A 12,240-nucleotide genomic window follows, 5' to 3' on the forward strand; every position below is an offset into this window, starting at 1 on the left:
TCGCACATCTTTGGGTATCTGCTCTGTGCCAGGTGCCCTGCTGGGCCCTGGGGTGTGCACAGCGGAGGCGGAGGTGAGCGGGTCCCTGTCCTCGTGCTGTTGGTGCCCTGAAGTCAGGAACGCCCCTGGAGGCAAGGGCACTGGGGCCTGAACCTCAGGCCTGGGGAGGGGACACGAAACGTGTTCCAGGAAGAGGGGTGGCGAGTGCCTGGGCCCTAAGGTGGACTAGGATAGGTGTGTGTGGGAGACCCCTGTGCTGTGAATGTGAAGAGTGGATGTGCGGCCGGTGGCGGAGGGTGGGGGCAGGAGGCTGGTCTCTCAGGGGCTCTCAGGCCGGCTTGGACGGTGGGTGCTTTTCTGCGTGAAATGCAACACCATGGGAACGTTTGAAGCAATACACCCTGGTTTGTAGTTTTAAAGACTAAGTCTTGCTACCGCGTGGAGGATGAACTTGGGGGGGGGGCGAGGGCAGATGTGGGGAGACTGGTGGGTCTTAGGCAGATGGAGTCCCCCAGGGACGGTGGGTGGCCTTGGAGGCACTGTCTGTGAGCTGCCCGTGGGGCACTGCGGCTGACACCTGTCCAGCTGGGAAGCTGCCTCATGCTTCGTGCCGTGATTCCCAGCTGGACTCCCTAAAAACACGCAGCGCTGAGCACCCACACGAAGCTCCCGTGCTTTGTGAGCTAAGTGTGTGTTTATGCATCTCCTGCAAGCCCTGGACGCGAATGGGCAGACCTTCCCGTTCTTTAGACAAGCAGGCCTGTGACCCAGGCCCGGCACCTGCTCTGAGTCTCCGTACATTGCCAAGGTCAGGGTTCACAGGGATATGGAAAGAACCACTGATTGAGAGCCATTGATCTCGTGGGGTTGGGGGGAAGGGGATGAGCAGAAAAATGAATGTTGTTTTGCTGCGCTTGGTGATGGGAGATCTTGGGGCTGGTGGCTGGGGGCGGTCACTGCTCCACCATCAGAGGGTGATAGGGTCCCTGGTCTTCTGTTAAAATGTAGCTATTCCTGAAGGGGTGACACCTTAGTCCTTGGAGGTGATCTCGAGTTTGTGAACCCGACTGCCTGAGTTAATGCAGTAAACACCGAGGACGTGGGAGGGTTGTGTACGCCTCCCCACGGCCTCCTCCTCCCAAAACAGCTGCCTCTAGGGTATAGTGACCCAGGAGGTGCCTGAGGTCTCAGTGGGGGGCTTACTGGTGGCAGGGTGGTGGTGGTGAAGCAGGGGGGCCGGGAGGGATGAATGACAGCAACTTCGAGGGGCCCTCCCAGCCCAGCCGCCCCGAGTTGCTGAGGGCCCTGAGGCCCTGCGCCTCCTGGTGTCAGCCAGCATGTGGCTGTCTCCCTAGAGGGGGACGCTGGTTTAGTTAGGAAGATGGTCTACAGGTCAGGGGCTGCCTGGCTGCAAGGGCAGCTGAGGAGGGAAATGAAACGATAAATAGCGCTCTCCCCCAGAACACAGTGATTTACGCTCCGCGTAGTGTCGTTCCCCGAGTGCGGACATGGGGGACAGGACTGTAGACTGTAACCATTTGAAACGAGAAGAGCTGCGACTTTTTAAGTTTGACGGACGTGTGAGCTCATTTAAGAACAGGGGGTGGGTCCCAAACACTCAGAGGAACCACTGCTCCTACAGAGGGTCCCACCGCCCTCTCCACCTTGGTGGAAGGGGAACGTGTGAGGCTGGAACTTGAGGGGGGCCTCGATTTTACGGCCTCCTTTGGTCCCTAAAGGGCAAATACCCTGCAGTTGGGAAGATCGTGGGTTGATGCACGAGTCATTGTATTTTACACGGAGCCACGTGTTCAGGGGACCTGGACTCCGTGTGTGTTGGAGTCAGCGTGCAGACCCATCCCTGCCGAACCCCGCAGTCAACACAGGTGTTTACTGAACACTAGGTATTAATTCAGCCCAGAAAAATGATGTGTCTTGGATTTTGCAAACTTGCCAGAAACGAGTCACTAATTTTAGAAAGCTCTGGAGCGTGGAATAAGCAGGAGCCTGGAGAGTTTCTGTTTTCCTTCTCTCCTGTGCCCTTAGCATCACCATCCTTGGAACGGGTGCCAAGTGGCTGGCTGTCCTTGAAGAGAAAAACATGAAGCCAGGTAAGTGTGCCTGTCAGGACGCCTGGTCTACTCCCTGTCTTGCCAGCCAGGGAATCCAGAGCTGCTCTGTTCCTTGGTTCCTGCACGCAAGCCAGAACAAAGGTGTCAGATTTAGTTTTAATTTCTCTGTGATTCATCGCCCTAGTGGAAACCCACAGCCTCCAGACGCTCCATACGATCCTGTCCACCGGCTCCCCTCTGAAAGCCCAGAGCTATGACTATGTCTACAGCTGCGTCAAGAGCAGTGTCCTCCTGGGCTCCATCTCAGGTATGGCTTGTGCCGTGGGGAGGGGGTTTGGGAGGAGGCAGAGGAAGTGGGGCACGACCAGGCCAGCCCCCCGTAAACGTGCACAGCCTCTGACCCGGCAGGTCCACTGTCTTGAATTCGTCCCGGGTAAACAGCAGGGTGCACATCTCTGCACGGTTGGCTCTTCTTGTTCATGATAGTTAAGTTCTAGAAGGTCTCTAAATTAGTGACTACTGGACCATTGCTCCTGGGGGAAGGGACACACACATATACACGTATCTCACGTCAATTATAATCTTATATTCTTTTTTTTTTTTTTTTTAAGATTTTATTTATTTATTTGACAGAGAGAGAGACAGCCAGCGAGAGAGGGAACACAAGCAGGGGGAGTGGGAGAGGAAGAAGCAGGGTCCCAGTGCGGCACATGGAGTCCAATGTGGGACTCGATCCCAGGACCCTGGGATCATGCCCTGAGCCAAAGGCAGACACTTAACGATGGAGCCACCCAGGCACCCTAATCTTATATTCTGAAAACAACCTTTTCTGGTAGATTCTATGCTCTCTATTTTACAGAAGGGAAAATGAGGTTCAGAAGTGTTGACTTGCCGGGGCGGCCCCCCAACAGGGTGCACTGCAGCTGGCACCCGGCCCCTGCCCTCCCTGTCCCCCAGTCTTCTCTGTAACGAGAGCTGAAACCAGAGCAGGGCCTGCCTTGTTGCCCTGCAGCTGGGGACGTGCGTGGGGGGCATCTCGAGATTTCCACCGCTCGGTTCATGTTCACAGATGACCTTGAAAGCACCCTGAGTATTGATTTTGAGATTATACATTTTTGCGAGTAGGAAAATTTGCAAATACAGAATCTGTAAATAATAAGGATTGGCCATGGATGAGAACAGTTTTTGCAACGTTGTTTATGTTCGTTAAAAGCTGGAAATTACCTGTATGCCGGTAGTAGGGAATTCATTGAATAATTTATGGTGCATCCCTAATTTCTGCAGCTGTTAGGAGGGATACGATGAAAATTCTTATTTAGATGGAAACGTATTTATTGATATGGAAGGAAAGTTGTGATACGTTGAGCGAGAGAAGCAGATTGCAGAATTATAAGTGTGGTCATTTTTGTAGATCGAGAAGAGGAACGTGTGGGGGGGTGGGTACACCCAAGGTATGTGTATGGGCGTTGGGATTTCAAGTGACTTCTTTTTCTCTTCACTTTTTTCCTAACATGAAGTTGTATGAAGACAGTTTGTGCATGTTACGAAATCCTCAGAATCCAAACAGAGCGGTGCGCACCCCGCTGCCCCGCCCTGCTTCCCCAAAAAGCCCGTGCTTGTTTCCTCTCAGAGGTGTCTGTACGTAGGTGGGGGAGCGTGTGTCGATGGGGCGAGACCCGTTTAACTTGGGGTTCACGCTGTCCCATATTTTCCCTCTTAACAACGTGACTTGGAGTGAAGCTTGTCGTAGCTCATCGGAATCTTTAGATGACTTTATTTTTCTGAAAACACATCTTTTAAAGGTGCCATGTGACGTGCTTGAAGCCCGAGGCTCCCCGGCCAGCCCTTTGCCTTCCAGTTGGACCGTGGCCCAAGGCTGGGGGTCTTGAGCTGTTTTGGTGAGCAGGGTGGGCAGGGGTCCCGCCGGCATCTGAGAGTGGACTTGGGACATCCCTTTTCCCTCTGGGCCTCTGTTTGCCTGCCTTAAAAGGGGTGGATCGTACCGTGTGACCTGCAGGGGCCTTTCCGTGCGAACGCTGCCTGCCGAGCGGGCGGACGTGCCGGGGCTCTGGCCATTTATTTAGCGGGGTCATTGCCCTCTTGACAGTTGACATCTATAAATGTTTGCTGCCTGTGTATCACTCTATGGAATGCCATGAAGCCTTAAAACATAATAGCTCTCTTGTCCCGACACAAAACACTCTTCAAGATACTCCGGGGGAAAAAGCAGGAAGTGCCCCTGTGTGTATGAGGTTGTTTGTGGAGAGACCCTCTCCAGGGTGGCAGGGAGGCTCACGTCCATTCCTCAGCCTCCCGGAGTTCTGGGTCTTGTGTCACACGCGTTACCTGCCCAGAATGCTGGTTTACAGAAGCTTCGGGAAGTATGTCTGAGTGGCGCCTATCGGAACAGCGGCATGTTTCAGCCCCTCAGCCCTGGGCTGGTGCTGTGCGTCCCAGCGTCACCTGGAGGGCATCCCAAGCCTCGGGGGGCAGCGCTCACACCTCCCTGGGGCCTGGAGTGCTGGTCAGACCTTGCCGGCCACTGAGATGGACATGGTTCTCATTTTCTTGGGGCACACCAGCCATGACTCGAGGTGCCAGGAGAAGGCAGGGAGGACATCACACTGCCGGCCTCTGTCCGAGGGAAGAAGTAAAATCAGCTTAGAGTCGAGGCCAGAATGAAAGCCTGCTGGTTGCCGGCACGGTGGAGGAGGGGCGCTGCTTCAGTTACGGGCCGTCTTCCAGGCACACACACACACAGAGGAGTCGCTGGGTTCAGGAACGGGCCCGTGCCCGGCCGGCTCTGTGTGCACCCCTGCTCACGTCCCCCTCAGGGTTCTTCCTGCCCCGAGTGCCCGAGCGAGGGGACAGTTGTCGGCAGCGGTGGGTCTAGCCTACGGGGCTCCTGCCGCCCCTCTCTTGGCGGCTCCCAGGATCTGACTCCCTCTCGAGCTCCTTCCTGGTGCTGGAGTGCTTCTCACCTGACACGGTCTGTCTTCTGTGAGACCTGCACGGACCCCAGGGGTACGGCCCCTGCGGCGGCTGAGTGCGCGTGAGCCGCAGCAGAGGGCCCCTGCGTGTGAGCCATCTGCCCAGGCGGGGCCCGGGGGGTAGAACTCATGGGCGAAGCTTCCATTTTCCAAGAGCCTGAGTCGCAAATTTCGTTGTGACCACGAGAGGTCATTTATTTTGTCTCTCATCCAGCAGGAAGACTCGGTCAAAAATAAATCACCCAGACATGGGCGGTTTGCTGCAATTTCTAAGTCACCTCTCCCATTTCTCCTTGAAAAGAAGCACTAACCATCCGTGGATTTTTCAGTATTTACATGGAGAAGGAGTAGTAATACCTGTGTTTTGGGGTCTTCCTCCTTTGGTGTTCACCAGTCAAAAGCCAAGCTGTTTGTGTCCGTCTTCTGAATTTTGGACCTCCTTTTCCTTGTTTGCAGGTGGCACCGACATCATCTCCTGCTTCATGGGCCAGAATTTTTCTATTCCTGTGTATAAAGGGGAGATTCAGGCCCGGAACCTGGGCATGGCTGTGGAAGCCTGGAACGAGGAAGGTGATGGCTTCACTAACCGTCTTTCTTTCTGGTTCGGGGCATGACTGGGAGCTTGGAAGCTCTCGGGTGTGTAACTTCCCCGAGGGGGGCGGCCCAGCTCACTTGCAGACTCATGTCCTTCTGCCGCTCACTGGGCTCCCCGTCCCCAGCCCCCTATGGCCCGCCCGCCTCAGACGTCACCGTCAGGCTGGAGCACAGCGCAGAGCTGTGTTTGGGAACGGCAGGAGGGCCGTTGTTCCTTGGCATCCAGACACCAGAAATGCTGCTCAGGCAGCCCCACTGCCCTGCTCGTGTGACGCCCTGACCTTAACGCAGACCCGGTGAGGGAGGCAGGGGGTTGGCCTCTCTCATGGCCTCAGGACGAGCTTTTGCTTTGTAGCCTGTTGGTGGCCATTGGTAAATCAGCAAAGCCTGTTTGTGTCTCTAGCACCAAACAGGGCCTAGCCTGGCGTGTGATGTGTGCACTATACAAATTTGCCCTGCAGCCACGGTTATTTTAACCTGGCAGAGCGAATGGGGAGTTTGTGTGAGGAAGAGGGAGAGACAGGAGCCGTGGTAGCCCTGCCAGGTTAGGGGCTGGAAGCTGGGGAGCACAGGAAGGATCTTTCCCTCCAGTTCACTGAAAATGTTTTCAGAGACCTTTCTGAAAATCACTTCTTACTTTCAGAAGAGGGCTTTTCCCTGGTGCTCACAAAAGTTCTTGGCCCCATATGTCTGTTTTCTTCCCCGCCGTCTGGACCATTTCTCTTGGTCCTGGTCACTGCTGCATTCTGTGGCCTGGTCTGGGGAGGATGCTCCTGGCAGAGGGAAACCAACGGCTGTCTCTTCAGCTTCCAGATGTCTGTCTGTCCTCTATCTCAGGGGTCCTGTGGGATGGGATGAGCTAGGCGAGGGGAAGGAAATGCGGAAACTCGGGAGCCTCCCTGGACACATGGTGGGATGGTGACTTCTCAGTGCGAGTCCCACGGTGCTGCCCTGTGGAAGGTGCTGGATAAACGACCCGCTCACTGGGAGGGAAGCTGTGCTGCCCCCTCCTGGCCTCCACGGAGCTGGAGACTGGCCGCCCTGTGGGAGCAAGTGGGACTCGGTGCAACTGGCTTAGCCTGCGAGCTGGGAATAGTGAGTGAAGGCCAAGATAGGGAGGGACCCGGTGGTCCAGGAATTCCACTCCTGGGACAAGTACTTGCGAGTGCGTGCGAGTGTGTTCGTAGATGCGTTTGCGGTAGGGAACCGAGGTGGGAACGTGGAGCACTTCATCTTCAGGAGGGGTAAAGGGCCACGGTCGCACATGGAGAATTACAAGCAGCGAAAGCGATGGAGCAGCGGGTAGTGGGCGAGCGGATCACCCCGACTGCGCTGGCAGAGCAGGGCAGGTGCTGGACGCATGCAGCACGGGGCCGACTGCGCGTTTTGGAAACACGTGGGACGACTGTGTTGTTCGGAGACGCGTGTCGATGGAGTGAACGCATTAATACATGTGTGGGAAAAATAAATGCCCTTTAGAAGAGAGGTTTAAGGGGTGCGTCAGGAGGGAAGGTCACCAGGGGTCGGTCCCACCTAGGGTGCGTAAATGATAGCGCGAGCATGCGCCGGGGTGTGGCTGCTGCGTGTGCTCAGATTGCTTTTTAATTCTTCCCGAACCAGGAAAGGCCGTCTGGGGGGAGAGCGGTGAGCTGGTGTGCACCAAGCCGATTCCCTGCCAGCCCACGCACTTCTGGAACGACGAGAACGGGAGCAAGTACCGGAAGGCCTATTTCTCCAGATTCCCAGGTGCGTCGGTCGGTCGGTCGATCGGTCGGTCGGGATGCAGACAGAGCTGCCCAGAGCCTCCTGGGCTGGTCCTTCGGTGTCTGGATGCCCCTACCCATGTCTGGTGAAGCTGCTCGCAGCTCCTTCGGCCAGTGGGGCGAGAACAAATGTCGGGTCAGTGTCTTGTCACCTGCAGCTTGAAGCCATCATGTGAAATTGGCACTGGGGTAGCCTATTCCTTTTTATTTATTATTTCTTTATTTGAGAATGAAAGACAGAGTGCATGAGCGGGGATGGGGAGGGACAGAGGGAAGGGGGAGAGAATCTCAAGCGGACCCCTGCTGAGTGTGGAGCCCTATTGCTGGAGATCTCAGGACCCTGGGATCATGACCCTGAGTCCAAGACCTGAGCCAAAACCAGGAGTCGGACGCTTAACCACCCGAGCCACCTAGGCGCCCGTGGGGTTGGTTTATGCTAAAGTAGCCTCTGTGTGCAGAGCCCCTTGGCCCCACGCGCAGCCGCCGGGGGCTGGCACAGCACTGGTTTGCTCGCAGGAGGTCCGCGCGCTTACCCAGGACTGCGTCTGTCTGTTCAGAGAGACATGGTGTGTTCAGGGGGAATCTGGCCCGGGACTCTTCCTCTCTGCCGCGCCCTCACCCAGTCCTCATGGAGCTGTTGGAGGGGGAGCACTTTGGCGGTGGGGTGATTTACAACCCGCTTGTCACTCTCACGCGGACTGACACCCTCTTGTTTCATCTTCCGAGTGGCGCTCTGCCCCAGAGCAGGGAAGCGTTTTATTTAAAGCTCTGACTCCTGTCTTCCTCATACCTTTTCTCATAAGCAACCTCGAGTTATCGCAGCTGTATAATTCACAGTTTAGCAAACCCTCTGTCCCAAAGCGGTTTTTTCTAAGTGCTTGCTTTCTTCAGTCTCGAGAAAGGTAATTTGATTTTGTGTTAACCGCATGTGGAAGATCGGGGAAGGGCAGGTGGCCGGTGGGGGCAGAATTTGCCGTGGACCCCTCCCGTTTCTCCCCCTGGCCTTGCATGTTTACACATCCCGTGTAAAAACCACCGTATCTGGCGTCGCACCCCCCACGCAGGCATCAGAGGAGCCCCCTAGATGTGGCGTGGCCTCCACTGGGTACCTGCCGCGCTTAAGCCCCACCTTGGATCCTGCCAGCGCGCAGCTGTCCAGACTGAGGGAGGCGGGATAGAGGGAGCTTATAGAGAGAGAGAAATGTTCCTCAGATGACCCTGAAGGACAGGGCAGAGGCTCCTGTCTTAGGAAGAGAGGCCAAAAGGAGTAGCATCTCAGCTGGAGGATTCATCTAAGGAATCATTCTCTGTGTTCTGCAGTCCTGCTCACTGGTCTTTGGAAACTGTCTTTCCTGTAACTTGTTATGTATACAGGGTTAACATGATGAATGTCTCTCAGGATTGATGTCAGAGTCTGTCTTTCTTCCTTCTTCTCTTCTCTTCTTTTCTTTTTTTCAAACTTTCGTTATTCCCTCTTGGAGAAAACTAATATTTTGTGACCTGTTATATTTCCATTTTTGCCTTGGCTGCCAGGAAGCTCATAGTTGAAATCATTGTTTGGTTGTAGCAGTCCTTTTACCCCCAGGGCAGGGTTTCTGATTCTTTTTAAAGATTCTCATCATGTAGTTGGTTTTGTGAGTAGTTTCAGTAGTTTCTGGGAGTAGGTGGGAGATATATGAACCAGTATGGAAAGAGGAAGGCAGTTAGGATCATGGAACTCTGAAGCTATTGGTCATGGATGGGAGGAACACATGGGGAACCTGACTGTCCACACCCCAGCACTGGGAGATTCTGACACTGTATTGGAATTGGTGATTAAAAAAAACAGCTGGAGGCCAAGGTGGTCGTTTCTGTAGCAGGAAGCCAACTCACAGGCATCATTAGGCCAGGTGCAAATGTAAGCAGTCAGTGATATCCAAGAAATTAGTAAGTGAAAAGAAGAAGTTCACAGAGGGAACAGTATCTCTTTTGTGTAAACCTTTAAAAGGAAATATGTGTGTATAAGTCTGTGAATAAATGCACAACAAAGGGTTATCTGAGTGGGGGAATTATGAGCTGTTTTGCTTTTCTTTATAGGTTATCATTTTTAAGAACTTAGTAAAAATTTAAAGAGAAATTATTATTATTTTTTAAAGATTTTATTTATTTGACAGAGAGATAGAGAGAGACTGAGCACAAGCAGGGAGAGCAGCAGGCGGGGAGAGAGGGAGAAGCAGGCTCCCCGATGAGCAGGGGGCCCAACTTGGGCCTTGATCCCAGGACCCTGGGATCATAACCTGAGCCGAAGGCAGACGCTTCACCGACTGAGCCATCCAGGAGCCCCTGAAAGAGAAATTAAAAGCAAACTGAAGAAAGACTTAGACCATTCTGATTCTATAAAGCAATGATTTCAGCTCTGAGTTTCCTGGCAACCAAGGCCAAAAGGGAAATAAAATAGGTACAGATGAGTGCAGGACACATTCCACTCCGGAGGCCAGGCCCGCCCACCAGCTGTCCAGACTTTGAGCTGGATGACATGGAGACAGCCAAAGTTTCCTTCAGCCCGTATCAGCAGAAGCGTTCAAAGCAGAAGGAGGTCCCGAGTCATAACTCCCGGAGTCCTAGGTCCTTCCGTAAGACGTGTGTGTGTGTGTGTGTGTGTGTGTGTGTGTGTGTGCAGTTTATTCACGATGGTGCACCTACAGACGTGGAAAGCTCTGCCATCGTTCTTTCATGTACAAAAACACATGCTCACCGTAGAAGATTTCCTCCAGGAGGAAAGCGAGAGCAAGGCTGGGTCTCCCCCGCACGCTGGTGTGCTGTCGCTGACACGGGGCGGAAGGAGCCCGTGTGCCGTGAACACAGCTGGAAGCGCTGGCCCAGGGCACGGAAACCTGCAGGGAAGCCTGCGTGTCTCTGCCGGGACAACCTGGCCGCAGAGCCACCAGCCCCGTGTGAATTCTTCCTCCCGACTTTGTGTTGGACGAGGTGGAAGTGCTTCATTTTATTTTCGCAAATGACAATTCCTTCAGGGTGCGTTTGCGTCTTCCGTTTTGTCTCCATTTCCAGGGCCTTGCATTCATTATCCAACCCCTGGGAGAGCCGGCTCCGTACACCCGGACTGTGTGTCAGTCGGGCGCCCGGTCCCCGGATGAGAAAGGACTCGGGGGGGTGGGGGGCAGGCGGGCGGGCCCTGCGGCTGTGTCTGCAGCTCTGTCTCCAGGGACGACGTCTGTAAGCCCGGTTCTGAGTAGCCATCCAGATGTGCTTCGGCAGAAACTTGGTATATCGCTTGCAGGCCTAGGAATGTTCTTTTCCCCTGTTTGTGTACGTGAGTGTTTTGCAAGTCCTTCAGGAGAAGGGGTTTCTGTCTTTGGCCGCGGGAGGACGAGAGAGGGACCTGGAGGCCTGAGGTCCTCTTTTGCATCAGAAGAAATGAGCTCAGGGGGCGGCTGGGTGGCTCAGTCGTTAAGCGTCTGCCTTCGGCTCAGGGCGTGATCCCGGCGTTCTGGGATCGAGCCCCACGTCAGGCTCCTCTGCTGGGGGCCTGCTTCTTCCTCTCCCACTCCCCCTGCCCGTGTTCCCTCTCTCGCTGGCTGTCTCTCTCTCTCTGTCAAATAAATAAATAAAATCTTAAAAAAAAAAAAGAAAAAAAGAAGAAGAAGAAATGAGCTTAGGAGTCCCTTCGTTCCCAAACTGCCTCCCGAGGACCACAGCCCCGGCAGATGGACAGACGGCCTGGCCTTCAGCTGGGTCTTCATCTGGGCAGCCGCAGGGCCTTCACCCGAGCCTTAGTCGCCGCTTGTGCAGTCTCGTCATGACAGTGAACTGTTGTGAATGCACGCGGCGTGTTGTCCCGGCTGGCGCCTCACGGACGGGCGCGAGCTGATGGGGTCAGCGCCTCCGATCGGGAAGTGCCTCAAGCATTGCAGAGGAGGGGGTGCTCTCAGTGAAGACGCCGAGGCTGGTCCTGTTTGGTATTTTCCCTTTCTGGGCCTCAGGGACTCGGGGCTCATTTCGGGAGGCCAGGCTGCTACTGGGGAAATGACTTCCAGGGGGCCGCAGAGCCGGTGGGATGTGCTCTCGGTCATTCATCCCCGTGTGGCCTCCATTTGTGCGGCTGATCAAGGGTCACTGCCTTTGGCGGCAGGAGGAAGCTTCTGGCTGATTGAATTGCTCCCTTGGCAATTCCCTTGAGGCGTGACTTCTCTTTCCTGTTCCGTGGGGGTGGAGGATGTGGCCGAGGCTGGGCTTTGATCCCTCGGGATATTAGCGTTGCTGTATGTGGCCAGCCCAGGCCCCAGCCGCACACCGGGCCACACAGGGATGGCCCAGGTGATTGGTTTCAGGGTCACCTCTGATCCCCCACCCCGTTGCCCTGCCTTCCACGTCCCCTGGGTTTTACCAGCTCGTTGGCTCTGTGCACGTGGCTTGTGCCTTAGCTTGGGCCTCCGTGAGGAGCCTCCCGCTGGTCGTGCTGCTTCCGTTCATCTCATTTCAAGCGTGGCTCCAGCCCCTCCAGGCCAGCCCCCTCAGTTGGCCCAGACCACCCTGTCTTCCTGCTTGTAGTTTCTACCCTTCACGCAGGGCCTGCTCCCAGAGCTCCCGTTGACCTTCCCTGGCCACCTCTCTCACCCTCACTGCCGCGGTGGTCCCAACCCCGTGAACTCCTGAGGCCCTTGTCGGCGCCTGAAGGAGTGGCGTTCTCTGGCATGCTGGTGCGTGTCAGGACTGGGCACCCGGGGCCCCTGCTAGACGCTGTGCTCCTGGGGGCAGGAAAGGTCTAGTCCACTTCTAGCCTGGGCCCCAGCCCCATTCCATACCTGTCTCTGTGCCTCAGCC

At 55.2% G+C, this 12,240-nt stretch overlaps 1 protein-coding gene across 4 annotated transcripts in view; it reads left to right on the plus strand.

Annotated features, from left to right (window-relative positions):
- Nucleotides 1-12,240, plus strand: part of AACS (acetoacetyl-CoA synthetase) — a 58,333-nt gene that overhangs the window by 40,715 nt on the left and 5,378 nt on the right. For 3 of the 4 annotated variants that reach the window (XM_026514689.4, XM_026514690.4, XM_057305696.1), the window contains 4 exons: nucleotides 2,047-2,111; nucleotides 2,257-2,379; nucleotides 5,519-5,632; nucleotides 7,277-7,402. In XM_026514689.4, the coding sequence (XP_026370474.2) occupies nucleotides 2,047-2,111; nucleotides 2,257-2,379; nucleotides 5,519-5,632; nucleotides 7,277-7,402 (428 nt within the window). The remainder of the gene's footprint in view (nucleotides 1-2,046; nucleotides 2,112-2,256; nucleotides 2,380-5,518; nucleotides 5,633-7,276; nucleotides 7,403-12,240) is intronic. The other variant, XM_057305697.1, reaches the window with a different exon arrangement.

This window comes from Ursus arctos, unplaced genomic scaffold, assembly GCF_023065955.2.
Source record: "Ursus arctos isolate Adak ecotype North America unplaced genomic scaffold, UrsArc2.0 scaffold_34, whole genome shotgun sequence".
In the NCBI taxonomy this organism is placed as follows: Eukaryota; Metazoa; Chordata; class Mammalia; order Carnivora; family Ursidae; genus Ursus; species Ursus arctos.